The sequence below is a fragment of the Physcomitrium patens genome, chromosome 3, assembly GCF_059467195.1.
Source record: "Physcomitrium patens ecotype Gransden chromosome 3, ASM5946719v1, whole genome shotgun sequence".
In the NCBI taxonomy this organism is placed as follows: Eukaryota; Viridiplantae; Streptophyta; class Bryopsida; order Funariales; family Funariaceae; genus Physcomitrium; species Physcomitrium patens.
Window position 1 is genome coordinate 8,003,445 of NC_143412.1, and position 24,411 is coordinate 8,027,855.

General features: G+C 28.5%; 1 protein-coding gene across 1 annotated transcript; it reads left to right on the plus strand.

Moving 5' to 3' along the window:
- The first annotated feature begins 6,724 nt into the window (after positions 1 to 6,724).
- LOC112279725 (FAS1 domain-containing protein SELMODRAFT_448915) lies at positions 6,725 to 8,736 on the plus strand. The gene is made up of 2 exons (XM_024514404.3): positions 6,725 to 7,006; positions 7,609 to 8,736. The coding sequence occupies exon 2, from the start codon at positions 7,696 to 7,698 to the stop codon at positions 8,503 to 8,505; it is 810 nt and encodes a 269-aa protein (XP_024370172.1). The 5' UTR covers positions 6,725 to 7,006; positions 7,609 to 7,695; the 3' UTR covers positions 8,506 to 8,736.
- The last annotated feature ends 15,675 nt before the right edge of the window (positions 8,737 to 24,411 follow it).

Below are 24,411 nucleotides of genomic sequence, written 5' to 3' on the forward strand. Positions count from 1 at the left end.
TCTCTTGAAGTAAATTTAATCTCTTTTGTATGGTTCAGTGTCTCCTTCAATCGAGTTTGATTTAGTGCGTCACACACGTACAATATGTTAATTGTATCTCGATTGTCTCTAGTTCTTGTTTCCCTAGACTAGTTTGTAGCACACCGCTGTTATCTCTGAAATGGAATGAAAATGCGAGGGAGCATTGCTATCACCGATGTTTCTTGCATGTAAACCATGTGGATGCACCAGCAATGAATGCTCTGCTCCAAATATGCTTGAGGATAGAATACAGCTTGTCAGTTATGTAGTCTGCACCCGGACAGTATTGTGCTCAATGCAGGACAGTCTTGGACTACATATTTTTTTATTTATGCATCTTTCTTTGGCTTTGGAAAATTTCAGTTCAAAAGAGGTAGAACAATCAGGTTGAGTTTTGACCCTAGTTACCTTAAGTTCTTCTAAACAGCATTTGGGCTGAAACTAGGACTTGGAGCCAAATTTAACACCGAGGAAATGAGGAAAAACAAAAAATCCCAATGAAAAATGAAATGAAGAGGTTAAGTCCCAAAATGTTGAGGGTGGAGCTTGTCACAGCTCAAGATGGCCTCTACCCTGTATATATGCCAGAGCCCCCAAATACCAATTTTAACATCTTTTTATGAGACATTACATTCTCTAATCAATCTAAATGCGGGCCATCTCCAATTATTGAAAAGAAGTTAATTGTAGCTTTCCAAGAAATTGATATGCAACAAGAAGCAATCTTCATAGAAATCCCATGTGAACTAATACAATTAGTAAAAAGCTGCTATCCAAATGTTGTTTGCTCAATTTTAATGGCTTGCATTTGCTCAAACTACATTGTCTGGAGAATGTTTTTGAGCATTAAGTTTGTTAAAAATATATATATATATATATATATATATATATATTTTTTTTTTCTTCTTCCACTTGATCATTAAGAAGTATCTCTTTATAGTAGAGGTGCCATGGAGAGGTTTAGTGATTATACAAATCAACTATCATCTTAAAACACTTTTATTAATAGATCACTTACAACTATTAAAATTCTTGTTAAATTGGATTGACTTCAGCAAAAGCAAATTGAAATTCTAAATTAAGTAATTAGGACCTCAAAATATCAACAAACTCATGGTTACAAAATGCTGCAAGCTTTTGTGGAAGTACAAAATGCATTTATGATGCAATTTTGTTTGATAAGTCTTACTTAGCAACTACAAAAATCATGTTTGTGATAAAGTAAATAATACACACTTTAAAAACTTTCTTAAGTGTTGTCATTGCACTAATATTAACTTCTTTAATTACATCTGCTTCAAATTGATTGACATCTTTAAATATTGTTTTTACATATGATGCTTACATTAAATATAAGCAAGTGTAATAAAGATTTGCAACTTCTCTATCAACAACTTTTAGAGATATATGCTTTTTGTCCTTAAAAAAATAGAATGAAAATGTACTAGTTTTTGATATTGTTACAATACAAAGGTTGCGATTTCTTTAAGATTTTAAAAGATATACATTTAAAAAATCGAAATCTTGTTAATAAACATTTTGATAATTGACTAGGCCAAAATTGGATAGAAATAAGAAGTTTTTGATTGATGTATGCAAGTACATGTGTGATGAGTCACAAGCCAACTAAAGATTTTGCTTACAGATTTTTATAAAATGTCTAAAATTTTCTTCAGCTGAGAATTTATATCCTTCACAAGTTTTTTTTGCCTCTCCAAGTATATAATTAATAAATTTAGATTAAAATAGAAATATTCACCTATTAAAGTTGAAAAAAAAAAAGTCTAAAGCTTAATATTGAACTAATGTAGACCACATAACAACCAATAAAAGTTCAAAAGAGAAATTTATTTAAAATAACTTCTAATAACTCAAATTTATCTTATTTTATTTATTTATTTATTTATAAATATTAATATATTTATTTTTTTCTAATAATAAGCAAGAATAATTAGAGTTTTTTAATCAATTAATAAAAAGTCTCTACTTTATTGTGCCAACTAAAAATTGGAATTAAAAATAAATAGATGAAAATTTCTAAATAAAATATGGCCATATAAATAGAAATATACATTTTAATATAAATATTCAGATTTAATTAAATAATTATTGTAATATTTAAAAATTAAATGTATATTCTAAATTAAGTATAAATAATGAATGAGTTTTTTTAAAAATAAAAATTCAATATAAACTTAGTTGGTATGCTTTTTCAAAATTTCAAAAATATTGAAAAAGCTATCTTAATATTGAGATAGTTAGAAATTAAGTGAACTGAAGTAGATTCTTTAAATCAATGCAATATCTTGCAATATGTACAATAATAATCCTATTTTTTTTTACTACTATTAGTTACAATAGTAGCTTCAAAACAATCAATCTTATTTTTAGAAATACTAAGGGCTTATTTTTTTCTAATCTTGATATTACATTGTTAATATAAAAAAATCTTTTCTAAAATAATATGAATAATAGGCTTATCTACAAATCAATAATAACAAATCCAAAGCCCACAAAAGAATGTCGTGATGTTTTTACAATGAAGTACTAGATAAATATTATTAAAGAATCTTTTTTTTTAGACATTAGTTTAATATGTTATATCTAATATTTTATATGCTATGACTTTATGTGCTTTTGATATATATTGATATAAAATATTTTTTTGAAGTAATTATATCAAAAATTTAATTTTTTTAGTACTATTTTTATTTTTATTTTTATTTATTTATTTAAGTGATCAATCAATTATATGTCAAAAAGTCTTTACAAATCTCACATGGCTTTAATTAAATGTCATTTAATGTAGCATTTGGATCTTAATAGTCAAATTTAAAGTAAATTAGTCATTACAAAACTAATAAATATGGTTTTCTAATGCATACAAAAAAGATTGATTAAATTTTAAAAAAAATATATATATATATATATATATTACTATTCCACCATTTATTGTTATATATATTATTTGGCAATGTATCATAGACACACATATTTATTCTAATAATTACCTATATAATTAAGTAGAAATAGACAAAGTAGATTAATTTTATAATATCTTCTAGAAAAGCTTCTTAAAAGCTTCATAGATGCTACTTTGACTTTATATATGTTCGTAATTAATTGGTAAACTAGAAACTTGATCAACAAATTAATTATGTGGTGCTTATACAGATAACTTGCATTGCAAGTTAAGATATGTGACTAACAAAGTCAACACATGTTGGAAGTCCTATAGAATATTGCCACATAACTTCTAGTTAAAGAGTATATATGGAGGCAAGAGTGAAGTCTTCTTCATTCTTTTCAAAGCCTTTCTAATCTTTAGTCTTGTTTCAAGACTTTTTAGTCTTCTTGTCTTTGACAATAGCCATTCTAGTTCAATATATTACCATCTTTGAGTAATTTCCTAGTCTTTTTGAGTGACACAAGAGTGTATTGAGGATTTCTTTCTTTGAGAATTATATCCTTAACACAATCTTAGCAAGTGAAGTCATCAAGCAAGGCTTCAAGCAGTGTATGTCCATCAAGTAATATCTTGATAAATCTTTGACTTACATTATAGTTTGACTTTTATACAACAACAAAATTTTAATCTTATTGGCACATAACTATCAAAAACTCATATAGGCAAACATTTACAAACAAAAAACTATCAATACATGTGCTCTCTAATGCCATTAGTTTTTTATGTAGAACATGCCCACAAGAAGTCAATGGTGGTTTATGGTTATGCTTAGGATTGATGACCTTGAAATATTAGCAATTGTTTCCCCTGTCCAACCAAGGAACAATTTCAAATAGGTCACTAGTTTTTTGAGTTAACCTCTCTTGCTTTTAAGAAAGTTAAAAAACAATGCTTCTATATCAATAATTGTTATTACAACAATGTTATATGTAGCAATATTTCTTTAAGTGCTTAGTCACAATGGCATAGTTGCAATCTGTTGTATGGTTTGAATATCTATAAATAACTCTTTTTATGAGTTGTATATTTTTTTTGAATTTGGTTGAAGAAGGCTCATTATGAAAGAAAAAAAAAGAGTAAGAATAAAAAAAAGAAAAAAGAAGAGAATGTAGAAAGAAGTTGATACAAAATTTAAATTCAAATATAATACAAATATTGTTGATTGTTTATTTTAAGGTTATACATGCTACTTAAGTAACAACTTTGTATTATCAAACATAAAGGACAATAATCAAAACTTAGAGACAAGTCATGTGGCATGAGATTACTTTAAATAATTATTTGAAGAAAATATTGTATATATATGTATGTATGTGTATGTGTGAGAGAGTAAGAGAGAGATCTCTATAACAAGAATAGAACTCACCAAGCATATGTGTTAGTATAGTCTTTATATTTATTGTACAAAAGACATGTATTACCATTTGGTTGGCTTATTGTATAAAATAACTACAAAAAAACATAACCCACTATTACATGTGAGCTTTAGTCTAGATCTCATTTTAATACTAATAAATTCTTATAAATTTAAGATACAATTTAGTATAGATTCTACCTTTACACTAATAAATTCCTATAAATTCAAGTTTCAACTTATAATATTATTATTTTATTATCATTTAAATATTAATAAAATATTTACTTATTCTATGTAAATGATTCTTAAAACATCATGACCTAAACTTTCAATACTTCTATAACAGATCATATTCCAATAATTATGCCAAATCACTATCACATTTTTATATAATATGTTCTTAAAAATTGATGAATATATAAAAGAAGGTATTATATAAAATACTTGAGTATATTTAAGTATCTATACAAGTTTACTTTATTTTGAATTATAATATTTATTGAATTATTTACCACACCTATTTTTACCTCAACATAATAATATATTATTGAAGATTGTATCATTATGCACTTTTTTTCTCCTCTTATTAGTATATGTAATATTCTTTTTTGTATAGTTCTTTTGTATAATTGATCCTTTAGTCTTCAATTACAAATGCCAAGTTTCTTCTTTGTATACCATAAAAAATTTGCAATTCATAAAATAACATTATCTTTTCAATTATTAACTCTTATATATTAGACCACACTCAAGATTCTAAGGTGTTTGAACTAGAGACGCAATTGCTGCAAGAAAAAAAGTTGATAGAATTGGACAAGGCATCACCAACTTTTTACAAGATCAAAGAGAGATTAGATAATTGTGGCATTGCCAAGAATTGGTGTGTGGAGATCTTGCATGGAGGCAAATGTGTCTCCTTAAATGATGATACCCAACTCAAAAATTACAAGAAGGTTATAGTATATGGTGCTTTTGTTTTAGAAAAGACAATACTTGGTCCTTAGACCTCTTCTACTATTGAAACAAATTTATTGTGGTTGAAGATTATGTGTTCTATTATTCAATTTTTAAAGGATCTTTCATATTTTAGTTCTTTTTATCATTAATTTTTTTCTAATTATTACATATGTGTCATTTCTATTTTTTAAATAAGTAATTTAGTTAATATTTTTCTTACTTGTAAAGTAACAAATTAAACTTAGTGCTTTCATAAAAACCAAAATTCTTAAAACAAGCAATTTAAAAAGTATAATCAAATAAATAAAGAATCTCTAAAGAATAAATAAGCATATAAAGAGAACGGCAAAATTTATTGTATTGTTGCAAAGTCCAATTCCATATTCTAAGTCTCCTTGAAGGTGATTGCTTTGGTGAGAATAAGAGAGATGGTAGAGTTGAACTTCGGAACTAGCATCTACTTGCCCTTGATGTATTGAAAGAATATGTGAAATTGGATGTGATGTTTTTAATTTCTTTGGTAAAATGTAGTATTTCTAATTTGTGGTATAGTAAAATATTTTGAATCTAAGGTGTAGTATGATGAAAGTGAATAAAATATAAGATGTGGTGAAAATTGGCAAAAAAACCACCAATACAAGGTATAGATTTTAAATTTTCTTTTAGGGGCTTTGACCTTGGAGTCCCTTGCAAGGAGCATTGCTCCTTGACCCCACTTATTAACTGGTTAGCAAGGCCATTAGAAAGAGGGCTGCCACCCATCCTAACCTCTTTCTCTTCCCCTTCCTTTCTACAATTGTATCAAGTGGCATGGTCCTCATAAAAACATCTAGCCAATCACAAGCTTCTACATTTTTTAGATGTGCAAATAACAATATGAGGTGTGTGTATGTAGCAACTTAGAATATACTTGTAACTTGAGCCAATTTTAAATGGTTAGCTAGTAAGGCTAATTAACACTATTACTGCAATATAAAACATTAGTTTTTATTCAAACTTCTTTTGTATAAAAAGTGGAAGGAGGAGGAGCCTATGTACTTCCCACATACTTTTCATGCTACCTTATTCAACTTTTCTACAATTAAAAATAAAATAAAATAAAAACACACTTAGTATTTTGCTAATAAGGTATATTACACATTGACATTCTCTTATTGACTTCTCCATTCTCCAAACATATTTCTCCAATGTGTATTCTAATACTAACACCACTGTTGATTGGAGTAGACTTTCTAGGAATTGGATTTGAATTCTCTTCAAGAGCTCAGTAGAACTAATTACAAAAAGAGAAACCAATAATTGAACCAACTGGATGACGAGATGGATGACTGCATGAATGGATGAAGAATCCTTGGAAGTGCTTTCATCTGCAGAATCCCACCCGCCCACGAGACCCTTCTGGAAACGGATTTGAATGTTGGATTGGGACTCGATTTGCGTTTGAACCTCCTTTTGCGCTCCTGCTGCATCCATTGTCACATCGCCTCTAAGTGAGCTGCGGAATAGGTTCCCAGTCCTTTGAACCAGGACTCCTATTCCCTGTCTTCACAGCGTGTATGCTCACACGCCTTTGCTCTCTTTTCATTTCCGACGCACCGTTTCTCTTCGCCAACGTTCCTCTTCCTCTATTATTGTATGCTAAGTTCTGCGATTGGAGTTGTTGCGGTGACCCTGCGGGTTCAAAGGCTGGTTGGACTCTTGAGGTAAACTCGCGATTTCTGAAATAAGTGTACGAGTATTCAGGAATGCATGAGTTAAGTTATCATCTGAAATAATAAATGTCGTAGATGCAACTGATCTTAAGTCGATCTGATTATGAATTGATGAGCGTTGTAGATATGAGTTGAGTTATCACACCGATCTTGAAACACGAAGAGAAACGCTCAATCATGTTTGGATAGATCTTTCTAGGGGAAGGAAAATGCTACAGTCCTGAGATATTGAATTTGAAGTAAACTGCTTCTAAAACAATTAACAGCTACTCAGGGCATGTATCACAGTAGCCCCCTCTGTAATGTGCTTCTGCGAAATGAATCAATAAGATGCAAATTCTTTTAGCTATCAGTGCGATTAGTTAGGCTTAAAATAGGATTATCTCTGTGCAGTTTAAATTGCGTTGTTCTCTCACAATTTTTACGGAGTAACGTCAACATATTCTCAATTCATGTGAGCAACTGGAACCAGGATATTAGAGCATCTAATTACTATCGGACTGACGCTTCCAGAATGTAAAATATTGTCTAGGTTGCATAACGTGGACCTTGATTTACTTTATCTGATTAATTTCATATACTCATGACCTCAGATAAATTTTGTCAAACGATAGTCAATCACTTCCCACTGCAGTAAGACAGGCATCGCCATAGGCAATTGAATAACGAGTGCCGATCTCATGATGGCCTACCAGAGGGGTAAAAAAGAAGTATCTGCTCTTGTCCTGCTTCTCAGCTGCATGAGTGCGTGCACCCTGGCTATTGCGTTGAATGAGGAGGATTCCAGAGGTATTGGGGCAGGAAAGTTCAATCCTAATCATGCACCTGTGATAACTGGATCCTCTCATCTTAAGAGTGAGCTGCACCAGGACGTTGTGCGAGTATTGCGGACTGTGCAGACTTACAGTGCATTCGCAGCATTGCTGGACAATATGACAGAATCGGTCATCCGACAGGGAATCACAATCTTCGCTCCCAATGACGGAGCTCTGTCCGACTTCCACAAGAGGAAGACACAAGAACATCTTGAAAATCTTGTAAGATTCCACATTATCACAACCCCGCTGCCTTTCTCAAACCTGCTACGGATGGAAGCAGGAAGCAGATTGAAGACCGCTGTGTCCAATTTCACGATCTTAGTCACGAATACAACTAAAGATGCTTACCAAGTGGACGATGCAACCATTATCGATCCTGACCTGTACACAGGCGCGACCATTGCAGTCCATGGCATTAATGCTGTGTTCAATACAACCAAAATTGGGGAAGGTCCACTACCTGAAAACCCGAAGTTAGGAAACGAAGCTCCAAGCGAAACAACACCAGGCGGAATCGTTGTAAGCGGAAGTAATAGCGGATCAGGGGGTAAAAGATCTAAATATGGCTCTGCATTTAGAATCCCCATCAATGTCGAGGGTGTTCCATTCCATGATTATCTTATGGCATTCGTTGTCATGTTATTGCTTCAGTACTTCACAGTAGCAATTTGAGTAACATTGCCCTCATCCGGACCTCTGCATGTCCCAAAGTGTACTAACCAGAGGAGGGTGAGAGATATCTGCTGTAGACATGCACGCGCAAAGAAATCACACCTATATAATATCAGATAAAGCGAATCTGGAGTATCTTGATGTTGCACGACAGGTTGACCTGTCTTTTTTCTGGGATTGGAGTCACCAACTTGGCCACATATATACGCACACCCAATTTCTCATCTACAGACACGATTTGGAGCAATCTGTCCTAAACTGCGCCACTGTGTGACTCTTCTCCCCATTGTTGGATGCACACTGCTTCGTTTTGAAACACGTTTATAGAAGAGGAAATGATATTAGAGCACTAAAATACCTGCATCCCATAGAAAGATCGTGACCAGCCCCTCAACGATGTCTTATTCTGCAGGATGAGTAATGTCTCAAAGATGCATCATGAGTATTTATCACTATCACACAATCAACAGGAAGACGGAGAAGACCTGAGATAGGGTTCCAAAAAGCCATGAACGCCTGCACATGACAGTGACACATATATGCAGTCAATACTGCAATATGTGGACTATTTATTTGTGAACAGGCTGAGGCAAGTTTTCTTTGACGAATCACACGACACATAAGAATAATGAGAGACATCGTAATACTTAAGGAATGTGGTAATTGCGGCATCAAAAACTGACGTAATTTGATAAGTCAAGAACATCATCTTGTAGATGTGATCACTGCCACTTTCGTTATCAAAAGTTTTCTGGGATTGGAGTCACCAACTTGGCCACATATATACGCACACCCAATTTCTCATCTACAGACACGATTTGGAGCAATCTGTCCTAAACTGCGCCACTGTGTGACTCTTCTCCCCATTGTTGGATGCACACTGCTTCGTTTTGAAACACGTTTATAGAAGAGGAAATGATATTAGAGCACTAAAATACCTGCATCCCATAGAAAGATCGTGACCAGCCCCTCAACGATGTCTTATTCTGCAGGATGAGTAATGTCTCAAAGATGCATCATGAGTATTTATCACTATCACACAATCAACAGGAAGACGGAGAAGACCTGAGATAGGGTTCCAAAAAGCCATGAACGCCTGCACATGACAGTGACACATATATGCAGTCAATACTGCAATATGTGGACTATTTATTTGTGAACAGGCTGAGGCAAGTTTTCTTTGACGAATCACACGACACATAAGAATAATGAGAGACATCGTAATACTTAAGGAATGTGGTAATTGCGGCATCAAAAACTGACGTAATTTGATAAGTCAAGAACATCATCTTGTAGATGTGATCACTGCCACTTTCGTTATCAAAAGCAGTTGTGTATCTATACAACATCGTATCTGATTATCAGCGGGATTTTGGTTCCAAATATTCGGAATATCCTTCCAAAATGACTGTTCAAAACAACGCTGGTGGACCGGGTGCCAAATCAGTGTTAACAAGTGGCAAAGCATAGAATTCTTTTTCGTGTGGTTTGTAAAATAAATATAATGAGCTTTCTCAATATCTGTCTCCTAAGATTTTCATGATCGTTAGCATCTTGCTGTATTGACATGTACATCTTAGCACAATTCTAATCACCTTAGTAGTGGAACTTGAGACTTAGGATATAATTTTTTTTTTTCAAGTAATTAGGTTTTTTTTATTTGTTGCTTGGTTTGCATTTCAACTACAAGGATTGCGTCTAGTCAACAAAGTGTGATGTTTGGACACCTCATACATAATTAGTTGTAACTATTATATTTTAAATCGCCTTGTTAATTTGTGTGTGGTGTATGATGCAAGTCAAATTCTCCTCTAAGCATGCGAATTTGCAATAGGTGAAGGACGAGCTTCAGACCTATGAAAGATTTTGTAAGGAGGTTGGCATGCATCAAAGAGAGGGGCAATATTGAAAACTGATTTTGTGTTGAGTAGCTAATTGATGAATAAAATAGTAACGTACTTTGATGTGCTTGGTTCAAGAGTGAAATTTGGTAGTGTTGATGAAGGCAAGAGCCAATTGGTTATCATAGTGAATGATACTAGCAACACAAAGGCCAATGGCTTGTTGGAGGTTTTGGAAGAAATGGCTTAATTACATAACTTTAGAGGTGGCTCTGGCCATCACTATGTATTCCGCTGTTGAGATAGAGAGAATTTGCCTTAAAAAAATACTAGGCTTCTCGTTGTCACTAACTGTTCAACCAAGTCTTAAGATTATTTAAAAAAAAAAAAAAAAAAAAAAAAACCAAGTTTATATATAAAATTATCCCTATAGGAACAAGTACATCAATATATAAGTCCTGAGTATTAAAGATCATCCAAAATGTGATAAAAATATTCTAAAACCTTATATATTCTTAAGGTGAAAATTTTCTAAACTTCAACAGCTTATATTTCACGATTGGACCATCCAAACAAACTAAAATTTTGCATGAAATATTGATATACTTTAAAAAATTACTACAACAAATTTTAATTACAAATTCATTATAAAACTTGAGATATTGTCAAAAGCCTAAAAATAGCTTCAAACCCTTATTTACATATACATATGTATAATTTTCTTTATATTTCATAAATCAAGCATTTAAATACCATAAAATTTTAATATATAGCTTTTAAACCTATTAATACACACTTTTGGAAATATTAAGGTAAAAATTCATCTAAAAACTCAAGATATGGCTCCAACCATTACTATCAACAAAATGATTCACTTACTGCCTTTGAATGACATATATTGTCTTCAATACTTTATAACTTCTTTATAAAAATTACAAATATAAAAATTATTTTTCAAAAAATATAGGTTTTAAAATCACCTTTGCTGCAACATCACTTGATCTCCAAAAGCTATTATAAAAGTCCTCCTATTTTCAAAAGAATAATAGTATATCATAAAAAGACACCTTAACTTCAAATGGCTATAAATTTATCATCTTAATTCCAAATCCTTTAAAATTTGTACACAAATTGTAGTCCAAATCTTAAACCTTACAACCCTTAGTTTTGATTCTTAGAAAAATGCTCCTTTTGAAGTCGCCAAAATCCTTATTATGGTCACAAATAGCCTATTGGCCATAGCTTTCGACTATTAGGGATGAAGATCTTTATCTCTTTCCTTCATCCATCTATTATCCAAAGAAGCTTCTTAGAAGTTTGAATCTTTATCTTTGAGTTCCAATCTTCTCTTTAAATATTATACTAAATATCTAAATCTTATATAATTTAAATACTATAATCAAAATAGGTAAACCTCAAAATAAATTTTCTTACATCAACTCTCTTTAAATTAATCTACTAACTATTTTAATACTTATCAATACTTATAAATATATTATATGTTTTAATTAATTTTTACATACTATAAACAATTATAATACAATACTACTTCTATGCTCAATAGGATAGTAGAGCATTGGCTTGTTGAACTCCAATTCATGTTGTCTTGCGATAATAGGAAGACAAAGCTTGAGATGAAGCATTGGTTATTTATCTTGTCAATCCAATTTAAATTTTTGTAATCAAATAAAAAATATGATATAATAGTATAATACTAATATATAATGACAAAGTGTAACATGCTATGGATGTAACAAAAATAATGTTTGCAAGTGACAATATATTTTGCTCAAAGGTTTTACATGTATTAGGCTAAGATATTCATTACAAAAACAATGTCTAAGTAGGTGTACATGTTGGTCTAGTTTAGTGAACCAATAGCATTGGCATAAGAAAAATTGTGATTGTAGCATCTATAAAAACAACGAGAGGGCATCTAAAGGCCAAAAGTTTGACTCTGGGTATAAAGAGAGTTGATACAAGTTGAACGTCTAGCAAGCCATATTCTTGTAATTTTTGTATGAGATACAAGGTTTGAAAATACTAAGCTAGTTCTACTATATATCACAAGTAATTTGGAGGCTAAGGATATGATAAATATCACTAAGATTACACAGCGAGAAATAAAAATGCTACTAATTTTTTAATATTGCAAAGAAGTAAAAGAATATTACTAATAAGCATGGTATCATTTATATTGAGCATGAAAATTATACAAAAGAAGCTATAAGTAATGTACTAGATATTATAATGGATTGTTGAATTTTTGAAAGACATTTTAATAAGGTAGATATCAATGAGTTAAAACCATTCTCTTGAAGACTATTTTAGGCCATATAAGGTGAAAGATGAGACACATTAATTATATTTGGACAATAGAAAAAAATATATATATTATAGTCCAATTCCAAATTTTAATTGAACGTCTAAGCAATAAGTTGGACTTTGTATTAGACAATGTGGCTATTACTCTTTAATTTTAGTTTGAAGATCTATTTGGATGTGATTGATTGTCAATTGGGAGGGAGATCAATGAAGATCCAAGTTCCATTTGCCACATGAAAATTGAGTTCATCAACAATGGTGGCCTTCTAGTAGACTCATTCTAGACAACTCAAAGTGTATTTGTATGAGATGGGCTTGAATAGAATAAGAATTAAGATATACACGGCTTATTTTTTTATAGGCAAAAGAATAAGGGAGAATCAAGATATCAAAACAACAAAGTCATAATTCTCATTTAGATTGCAAGGAAGAACACCTTTTATTGAACTAAACAAGGTACAACAAGAAGAAGCAGATACTAGACTAAGAGATAGTATTGCATTAAGAGAGTTATGAACATCAAGATCAAGAGATAGTAGCCAAAGGTATAAGCTTGTGAGTGGTAGAGAATGATGTCTCATATGGAACATGACTTTGATACTAGATTTTTTATCTTTATAGTGGCGGAGAAAATGAGTTGGAGCTAAATGTGAATGAAGGCAAGGAATAATGCCTCGTGACATAGGAACAAGGGCTATAACATCTAGCAATGAAGAAGAAGCATGATTGAGGAGTTGCATAGGCAATACTACTTCAAGCCGGGACAGTTGCAGCAATAGTGGTATGATAGAGGAGGAATTATCTTAAGTTGGATGATGCCCAGTATGCTCCTTAGTAATAACAAGTAGTGGAGAGACACTTAGTGTTGGATGCTCAGCAAGGGCTTGAAAAGTACTTTGCATAGTACATGTTGGTAGTTCAATCTAAAGTGTACAAACTTCTAAAATTAATGGTAAGATAAGTACTTTGAGAGCCAGCAATAATATATGCATAGTAAGCTTGATGAGTGAAGTATTGGCTATAAGATTGGTTATTTGAAGCAAGCTATTGTTAAAATAAAAAGTGATATCACTAAAGCAAAAATTGATAAAAAAAAATAGATTACAAGATTAGTTGGAAAAACATCATGTTTTTGAACGAGTAGGCTATTATCCAAAAATATTATACTTTGGAAAATAATCATAGCCTTTATATACACATCTTAAATCTTTTAGGCTTTGCTAAAGTGATTGTATCTCAAGAAGATACATTTAATTGTTGTCATGTCTAGTTTGGTTCTTAATACATTAAAAAAAAAATTCATAATACTTACTTCTAAACACCCAAAGATATGACAAATTTGATTTTTTATTAAGCTAAGATTTGAAATGAGTGGTTGGACTTAAAATAACTTTGGTTAAAATTTAATTTTGAAGATATGTTGAACAAGTGATTGCCTCTCTTTAATATTGCTTTGATAAGTTTATTTCATATAGCACACATCTAATTACATTTAATATAGTTTTATTTTTTATTTTACTATTTTATTTTATTGAGAGATATAAGTTATAGTTAATTGGCATTATATGCCATTGTCTTATAGATAGTGATCAAAAAAAGAAGAGAGGTACTCTCTTCTTTAATTGGAGAAGAGAGAGTGTATTTTATATCTAATTTGTTTTTTTTACTCCTACATGAATTTTTTTGAAGAATTCAAAGTACTTATTTTTTTAATCAAAGAAGTCAAAGGATAGTGCATTTGGAAAATTTATTAATAAAAATGACATAATATTCATATCTTAAAAAAATAGGTGTTGTAATTTTGTTGCTTAAATTCAAATGAATAATTTCTAAAGAATGAATGGCTCTAAATGTAGCTTCTTTAGAAAATATTGTAGTTATTTATTTGCTATGAATACATATAGAATATTGTCTAGGACATAAATCTCAAAGTAAGGGATTTCCAATACTTTCTTATGTCACTCAAAAAGATTAAAAAATCACTCAAAGATAATATAGTATTAAATTAAAATGGCTATTGCCAAAGACAAGAAGAGTAGAAAGTTTTAAAATAAGACTAAGGACTAAAAAGACATTAATAAGAGTGAAAAAGACTTCACTCTTGCTTCCATATATAATCTCTAACTAAAAACTACGTCGTGATCTTCTATAGGACATCCAACATGTGTTGACTTTGCTAGATACATGTCTTAACTTGTAATGCAAGTTATCTATATGCGTGCCATATAGTAAGCTTATTCCACAAGCTACTAATATGTATAGTACATGGTTAACTTGTTGATGAAGTTTCTAATCTATCAATCAACTATAAATATGTATGATGTCAAAACCACGTCAATGAAGTTTTTAGGAAGTTTTTTTAGAAGATATTATGAAATTAATCTATATTTACTTACTTCTACCTAATTGTATAAATAACTATTGAAATAAATACATATGTCTATAAAAAATATGAATATAAAAAAACTATTTTTAGAGAGATTTTATATATTATTTGATTTTGGATTAACTATTATAATCTGAAATTGTTGATATGGCTTAGGCGACAATGCCACAGGTATGTTGTAGTAGAAGATGTTGATTAAGAAGATTGGTCATTCATGATTTTAATGTTAAGAACTTAAATCAAGGTTGGTAGCAAATAAGAATTTTATGCATAATGCTCATTGGCCATGAAGATATTAGAATAAGGTGAATAAATTCAAGTTTGTTTGAAAGTTTCATCAATTTTATTTTCTAGGATCTAAGAAATAAAATTTGGTGCCATGAACAAGGTAGATATTATGATTGTTGTTTGGGCTATAACTAAGGCAATAGGAATAGTTGCTCCTAATAAGTATAGATTATTGCGGAGAGGATACTCAACAAGAATGTGGTCATCTTAATACAATAACTTGCAAGTTTTATTTTTAATAAAGATTCATCCTCTAGTTTGGTTATATTTGCATGTTGAAAATAGATTTTTGTGTAAATCTAGAATATATATGAAGCAAAGTGTAGGTACTTATTGTAACTAGAATTTGACCATTCTTCATCCATAGATTAGAAGTGTTGTATTGTTTCTAAGATTCTTAGTAATTATTAGGTGAAAGACTTTGAAAGTTAATAAATTATATTTTAATATGAGCTAGATAATGTATAGTTCTTATATCAACTATCTATTGATTGTCTGTTATTTTTTCAGCTTGGACTAATTTTGCTAAGCAAAATGCTTATATGAAGTAAGTATAAATATAGAAGGAAGGTGGAATTTCTTCCACATCTTCATCTTTCCATATTATTTTTGATTTTCTTGAATTATTTGTAATTTTGATATAAATAAATAAAATCTTGAAACTTTTAATATTAATAATTTTAGAAATTTTGATTTTTACTTTATAACATATAAATACACATATTATATAAAAACTCAAAAGTTAAAATAATTATTTTTTTAAAGAAATACTAAAATCAGTATATAAAATAATATTTACTGAGATAGCAAAAAAAATAACTATCAAAAGTTTTGGAAAAAATTATATAAATTACATAAAATATATTATTTTACATCATTCTCAAAAGCCTTTAAAGAAAGCTCAAAAATGTCTCAAAATTGTGCTCTATATATTAGAACTTTATTATTAGTGATCTTTATAAACTAATAATTAATATAATATACAATACTTATATATATGATTAGTGATAAATAAGTAGTTTTTGTCTTTTTATAACCAAATTTTATGTAATCTAAAAATCATTGTTTAATTTATAAAATTATTATAACCAATAAATAATATGATAGTCATATTATTAAGTTTAAAAAAGATATTTTTTATAATAGCATATCTAATCTTCATTTTTGTGCTAATTACAAATATATTCTTAGATGATGATAAGCTACAACATATTTTTCTTTTTTAACTACATATAGAGTTCAACTACGTGCTAGAAAAATTTTGGTACAATATTTATCCTTGATTTGTGGGCCCTACAAGAATTCAATGCCCTTGCCTTTGTTGTCATTAATAAAAATTTTAAATTGAACCACATAATACCGAAGATGGTTCAAGCACCAAGGTCCTTTTCTTTCTTCTATAAAATTATATTAAATATCATATATATCCCTAAAGTATGCTAAAATATCAAGAATATCTTTTTATTCCTAATAGTAGCATAATTTTTTCTTATATTTGTAATAATTACATATACATCCTTAGACAATGATAAGCTATAATATATATATATATATGTATATATATATATATATTTAATTGAATATGGAGTTCAATTGCATGCTACATAAATATTTGTACAACACTTATTCTTGGTTTGTAGGCCCTAAAAGAACTAGATGCCTCTACCCCTATTGTTTTTGCAATAATTTTGGAATTGAACCACAAAGCACCAAAGAAGGTTCAAGCACGAAAGTAGTTTTCTTCCTCCTATAAATTTATGCAAAAAATATCATAAATACCCTTAAAATATGCTAAAATATTTAAAACATCCTTATATTTCTAATAATATAATTTTTTAATTTTTGTAATAATTCCAAATATATATTTGGACAGTTGTACGCTACAACATATTATTTTTTTAACTGCATATGAACCTCAACCACATTCCAAGCAAATTTTGGTCCAATACTTATCCTTGGTTTATGAGCCCTATAAGAAGTAGATACCCTCGTCCCTATTGTTATTGATAAATTTTTGGAATTGAACTACAAAGCACTAAAAAAGGTTCAAGCACCAAGATAGTTTGCTTTTATCTATAAATTTATGCAAAAATATCATACATGCCTTTGAAATATGCTAAAATATAAAGAATAACTTTATATTTTTAATATAAGTATTTTTATTTTATAATAATTATAAATATATTTTTAGATAGTAATAAGCTATAATATATATATATATATATATATATATATATATATAATTGTATATGGATCTCAATCATATGAACTGCAAATTTTGGCACATTACTTTTCTTAAGTTTGTAAGTCCTATAAGAAATAGACGCCTCCACTTCTTTTGTCATTGTAAATTTTTTAGAATTAAACCATAAAGCACCAAAGAAGATTCAAGTATTAAAGTAGTTTTCTTCTTCATATAAATTTATGCAAAAATATTATATATGCCTCCTAAAATATATTATTATATCAAGAATATTTCTATATTTCTAATAACAATATATTTATCTCTTACTTTTGTAATAATTATAGATATATTTTATGAGAATAAAAAACTACAATACATATATATATATATATATATATATATATACATATATATAGATATAGATATATATTTTTTTTAGCTATATATGGAATTGAACTACACACCATGTAATTTTTGGTGCAATACTTATTCTCAATTTGTAGGCCCTATAAGAAGTGAACGCCCTTCTTCCATTGTCTTTGATAAAATTTTGGAATTAAACTACAAAGCATTGGAGAAGATTTGAGCATTAGAGTAGTTTTTTTCTTTCTACAAAATTCATGCAAAATATCATACATGCCCCTGAAATATATACATATGAATATTTTATGATATATATATATATATATATATATGAATACTTATTTTTATGATAATTATAAATATATCCTTGGATAGTGATAATCTATAATATATTATTTTTTTAGCTATATATGGAGCTCAACCACATACTATGCAAATTTTGGTGCAATATTTTTCTTCAATTTGGAGGCCCTGCATAAAATGCATATCCTTGTTGTTGCTGAGGTCACAAATTTTTTGGAATTATACCATAGAATACTAATATAGGTTTGAGTACTAAAGTAGTATTCTTTCTCTTATGAATTTATAAAAAAATATCAAACATGCCCTTGAAATATGCAAAAATATCAAAAATACTCTGATATTCTTAATAGTAGCATATCTATCTTTTATTTTTGTGATAATTACAAATATACCTTTGGACAATGATGTGCTTCAATCTATTATCTTTTTTATTTTTATATAGAATCTAATTAAATATTACAAAGATATTAGTGCAGTAAATTTTTTCTATGTCTAAACAATATATAAAATAGATGTTCCTACCTTCCTAGCCATTGCAAAATTTTCAAAATTAAACTATCAAGCAGTAGGATAGTCTTCATTTTTCTATAATTTTACAAAAAAAATATAATATGTATCCATAAAATATTCTAAAATTACAAGAATATTCTTATATTTTTTTACAATAATATATCTATTCCTTATTTTTGTGATAATTACAAATAAATATTTAGATAGTAATAAAATATGACTTCTTATTTTTTTAGCTACATATGAGATACAACCACATACCATGCAAGTTTTGATGCAATACTTTATCCAATTTTTGGACCTTATACAAAATAGATGCCCTCATGGATAGTGTTGTAAAAAAAAAAAAAAAAAAAAAAAAAAAAAATTAACCACAAATAACTATGGTAGGTTTGAGCATTGGAATAGTTTTCTTTTTCTAATAGATTTATGCAAAAATATCATACATATCTTTGAAATATAGTGAAATATAAAGATTATTTTTATATTTTTGATAATATCATAGATATACATATTTAATTAAATAATTATCTATATAATATAAATAAGTAGAAATATATTAAAATAAATAAACTTAATAATAGCTCGTTAAAAAGTTTCCTAAAAACTTCATATATATAACTTTGATTTTACATATGTTTGTAATTGATTAGCAGATTAGAAACTTGGCCAACAAGTTAGCCATGAGTTGTACATATTGATAGCTTGTAGTATAAGCTAACCATATTGCACACATATAAAAAAAAATTACTTTATAAATTAAGACATGTATTGGAGGTCCTATAAAATGTCGCCATATGGTTCTTAATTAGATAGTATATATGGAAGTAAGAGTATAGTCTTCTTCACTCTTATCAATGCCTTTTTTTTATTTTTAGTCTTGTTTTAAGAAACTCTAGTTTTCTTGTCTTTGGTAGTAGCTATTCTAGTTTAATATTATACCATCTTTGAGTGATTATCTAGTCTTTTCAAGTAATATAAGGATGTATTAATGTTTTGATTCTTTAAGATTTATGTCTTTGATACTTTTACAAGAATACTAACTCATTATTTTTGTTTTGTTTTATAAGTGAATCAATCACTTCTATAGTTTTGTTTTAAAGATTGCAAACTATCCACCTTTAAACTAACTTTTAGATCTCTAATACTATTTTTTTCTTAAAAAAAATGAACTATTTTTCTTTGTAGAAATTTTCATTTGATATTAGAATTTATGGATTAACTTCTTCTAATTTGACTTGTAGATTTTTTTGAATTTTCTATAGAAGAAAAAAAATTGGATGCTACTCTCTGCAAAAGTGGGAATAAATTTCTAATTATTACAGATCTTCATAAGCTTCTCAATACTTTTAGAATAAAAATTTCATGTATTTCTAATGTTAACCATGGAGGTAGTATTTTGATGCATATGGAAGAAGTCAACAATAAATTTAAAGTCTACACCAAGATTTTTTATAATTGTGAGAAGCAAGTAGATCAAATTTATAAATAAATCTAAAAAATCTTGCTACTACAAGTATAAAAGAAGCAAGGATAAGTATGTGAAAGAAGTTTAATAGAACAAGATCAAATTATTGAGAATTTCTACAAGTGAAGCTTTATCTAACGTTGCATCTTTCTCAATATCTTGATGGATTTACTTAAGATGGATTCTTAAATGCACTTTCATGTCAAAGTGCTCTCTCTTAGTTTTTACCTTTGATAAAAAAATAATTTATAATTATTTTATAACTTTAACTCATTCTTATAGTTATTTATGGCTACATTTTAAAAAATTAATGAAAAAAAATAATAGAGACCAATTTTGTATCTCTACAATAAGGATCACATTGAACCACCATATCAATATGTAATCACCCTTCTTTGTGGAACTCATCTTTAAAAGAGAGTAATATCATGGGCATACATATTAAGTTTAATAATTTTTTAAATAATATAAATAGGTAGAAATATATTAAAATAAATAAGTTTGATAATATCTTATTGAAAAGCTTTATAGATATGACTTTGAATTTTTACATATTTATAATTAATTGATATGTTAGAAACTTAGTCAATTAGTTAATCACATGTTCCATGTATTGATAGCTTGTGATACAAGCTAATTATGTGGCATATATATAGAAAACTTCCCTTCCAAGTTAAGACATGTGTTGGAAGTCCTTTAAAATATTGCCACATAGCTCTTAGTTAGATAGTATATATGGGGATTAGAATGAAGCCTTCTTCATTCTTCTTAATGCCTTCCTTATTCTTAATTTTAATTCAAAAAAATGTAGTTTTCTTTTATCTTTGGCAATAGACATTCTAGATTAATATTATACCATCTTTAAGTAATTGTAAAGTCTTTTCAAGTGACACAAGGATAAATTGATCTTCTAATTTTTTGATATTCATGTTCTTGACAAATAATAGCATATCTAGCTTTTATTTTTGTGATAATTATAAATATATTTTTAGATAGTGATAAACTAAATTCCATTATTTTCTTAATTATATTTAAAACTTAATCATGTATTGTATATATTTTGGCATAAGAAATTTTTTTAGTTTTTTGGCCTTACATAAAATGGACACCTTTGCTATTTTTATTGGTAAAATATCATACATATTCTTGAAATATGATAAAATATCAAGAATATCTTTATATTTTTTATTATAATATATCTATCCCTAACTTTTTTATAATTACAAATATATTCTTGGATAGTAATATATATATATATATATATATATATATATATATATATTAGTTTTTCCAACTACAAATGTAGGTCAATTGCATGTTGCAAAAATTTTATTGAGGCACTTTAGTTCAATTTTTGAGCCTTGTGAGAAATAGATGCTACCATTACAAAATTTGTAAAAGTGAACCACAAAGAACTAGCAAGGTTTGAGCTTTGGAATGGTTTTCTTTCTCCTATAAATTTATGCAAAAATATCACATATGTCCATAAAATATGCTAAAATATCAAGAATTTTCTTATATTCTTTTTAATAGCATATTTATTTTTTACTATTATAATAATTACAAATATGTTCTTGTATGGTATTAAGCTATAATATTATTTTTTTTTTTAGGTATATCTAAATTCCAACAAAGTGTCATGTAGATTTTAGCAAACACTTTTTTTTTCAATTTTAAGGCCTTATATAAGATAGATGCCCTTATTGCCATTGGTATTACAAAAATTTTGGAATTAAACCACATAGCACCCAAGTAGATTTGAGTACTAAAATATCTTCTTTTTTTGTATAAATTTATGCAAAAATATCACACATATCCACAAAATATGCTCAAATATCAAGAGTTCTTTTATATTCTTTATAATATCATATTTATTTATTATTATTGTGATAATTATAAATAGATCTTTAGACGGTAATAAGCTATAATGTTTTTATTTTTTTACATGCATCTAAGGTCCAAAGCATACTGCATAGATTTTAGTCCAACATCTTTCTTCAATTTTTAGGCCCTATACAAAATAGATGCCTGCTCCGCCATTACTGGTGCAAAATTTCCATGAAATATGCTAAAATATCAAAAATACCTTCATATTCTTTTTGATAGCATATCTACTCATCAATTTTTTGATAATTACAAATATATCCTTATATAATGATAAGTTATGGCTACTTTTTTTAATTATAAATTAGGCCCAAATGCATGCCATGTACATTTTTGCATGGCAATAATCCTTAGTTTTATGGCCTTGAGCAATATAAATACCTTTGTTTTTGGTGCCATTGCAAAAGTTTTGGAACTCAACCATAAAGTACTAGGGTAGGTTTGAGCTTTAGAATAGTCTTCTCCATCTTATAAATTTTCAAAAAATATCATACATGCCTCTTAAATATGCTAAAATAATAAGAATATCTTTATACTCTTGATAATAGTATATTTATTTCTTACTTTTGTGATAATTATAAATATATCCTTGGATGTTGATAAGCTTTAATCTTTTACTTAATTTAGATACATATAGAGTCTAAATGAATGCCATATAGATTTTGGAGCAGCATTTTATATCAATTTTTGAGCTGTGCACAAAATAGATACCCTTACTATTACTACTGTTGTAAAATTTTTAGAACTAACCCACAAAAGACCAAGGTACGTTTAAACATTGAAGTAGTTTTCTTTCTCCTAAAATATTTATGCAAAATATCATACATATCTTCGAAATATATTATAATAATAAGAATATTTCTATATTCTTTATAATAGCATATCTATTCCTTATTTTTGTCATAATTACAAATATATTCTTGAATGTTGATAAGCTATAACCTTCTACCTCTTTTACTTTTATATGGAATCTAACTGTGTGTTGCACAAATTTTGGTGAGGCATTTTTTTTTTATTTTTGGTTCCTATACAAAATAGATGCTAATGTTGCTATTACTATCACAAAATTTGCAAAAGTGAACCACAGAGCACCTAGGTAGGTTTGAACATCAAAGTAGTCTTCTTCTTCCTATTAATTTATGAAAAAATATTATATGCTAAATATGAGATTTAACTGCATGCCACACACATTTTGTTGCAATTCTTTTTTTAGTTTTTAGACTCCAAATAAAATAGATGCCTCCATCATTGTTGCCATTGGAAATTTTCCAAAATTAAACCACATAGAACTAAAGTAGGTTCAAGCACCAGAGTAGTCTTTATTCTTGTATAAATTTATGTAAAAATATCATACATGTATGTGAAATATGTTGAAATATCAAATATATTCTTATATTCTTGATAATGGCATATCTATCTCTCACTTTTGTAATAATTACAAATATACTCCTGAACAATGATAAGCTATAACTCTTTTTTATAGGTACTTATGGGGCCAAACCTTGTACATACAAATTTTTGCATGGTACTTTTTTAAAATTTTGGTACCTTACACACAATGGACACTCTTGCACTTATTGTCATTGCTAAAATGGCCACACCAATATAGAAAATATAATTAGATGTGTAGACATAGATGATCATCTATCTCTAAACAAAACTTTGACTGAATTTTTTGTTGATTACAACCTCTAGAAGCAAATAATTGATAGTCTCTTGTAAGAGATTTACCGAATAAAACCAACAAATCGACATCTCATACAAGGTCAAGTAGTGTAAAGTAAATATGTTCTAACTTGAAGCAAAAGTAGTTCTTGGACATTAATCTATCATGCAATTTGCAATTTGCCAATGATGAGAAAGATAAGAAGAGGGTAAATTTATAAGAGAAAGAAGACCACACTAGTGCTTGAATCTACCTTGGTGCTCCATAGTTCAATTCCAAAAAATTTGTGACAGCAATGGTGGCAAGGGCGTCCATTTCACTTAGGGCCTCAAAACTGAGGAAAAATGTTACATCAAAATTTGAACCCTATATGTATCTTTAAAAACAAAATAGAATATAATTTATTACCATCCAAGGATATATTTGTAATTATCACAAAAATGAGGGATGGATATGCTATTATCAGAATACATAGATATTCTTAATATTTCAGCATATTTCAAGGGCATGAATGATATTTTCCTTAAATAGAATGGTAGTCAAGGCATATTAATTTCATCAAGTTAAATATTAATGTCATAGTTCATTTCATGTAAAAGTAGCATAACACTAAGAATATTAATAACAATAATAATAATAATAATAATAATAAGATTATAAATAATGGAGTAAGATGTACTAATAAGA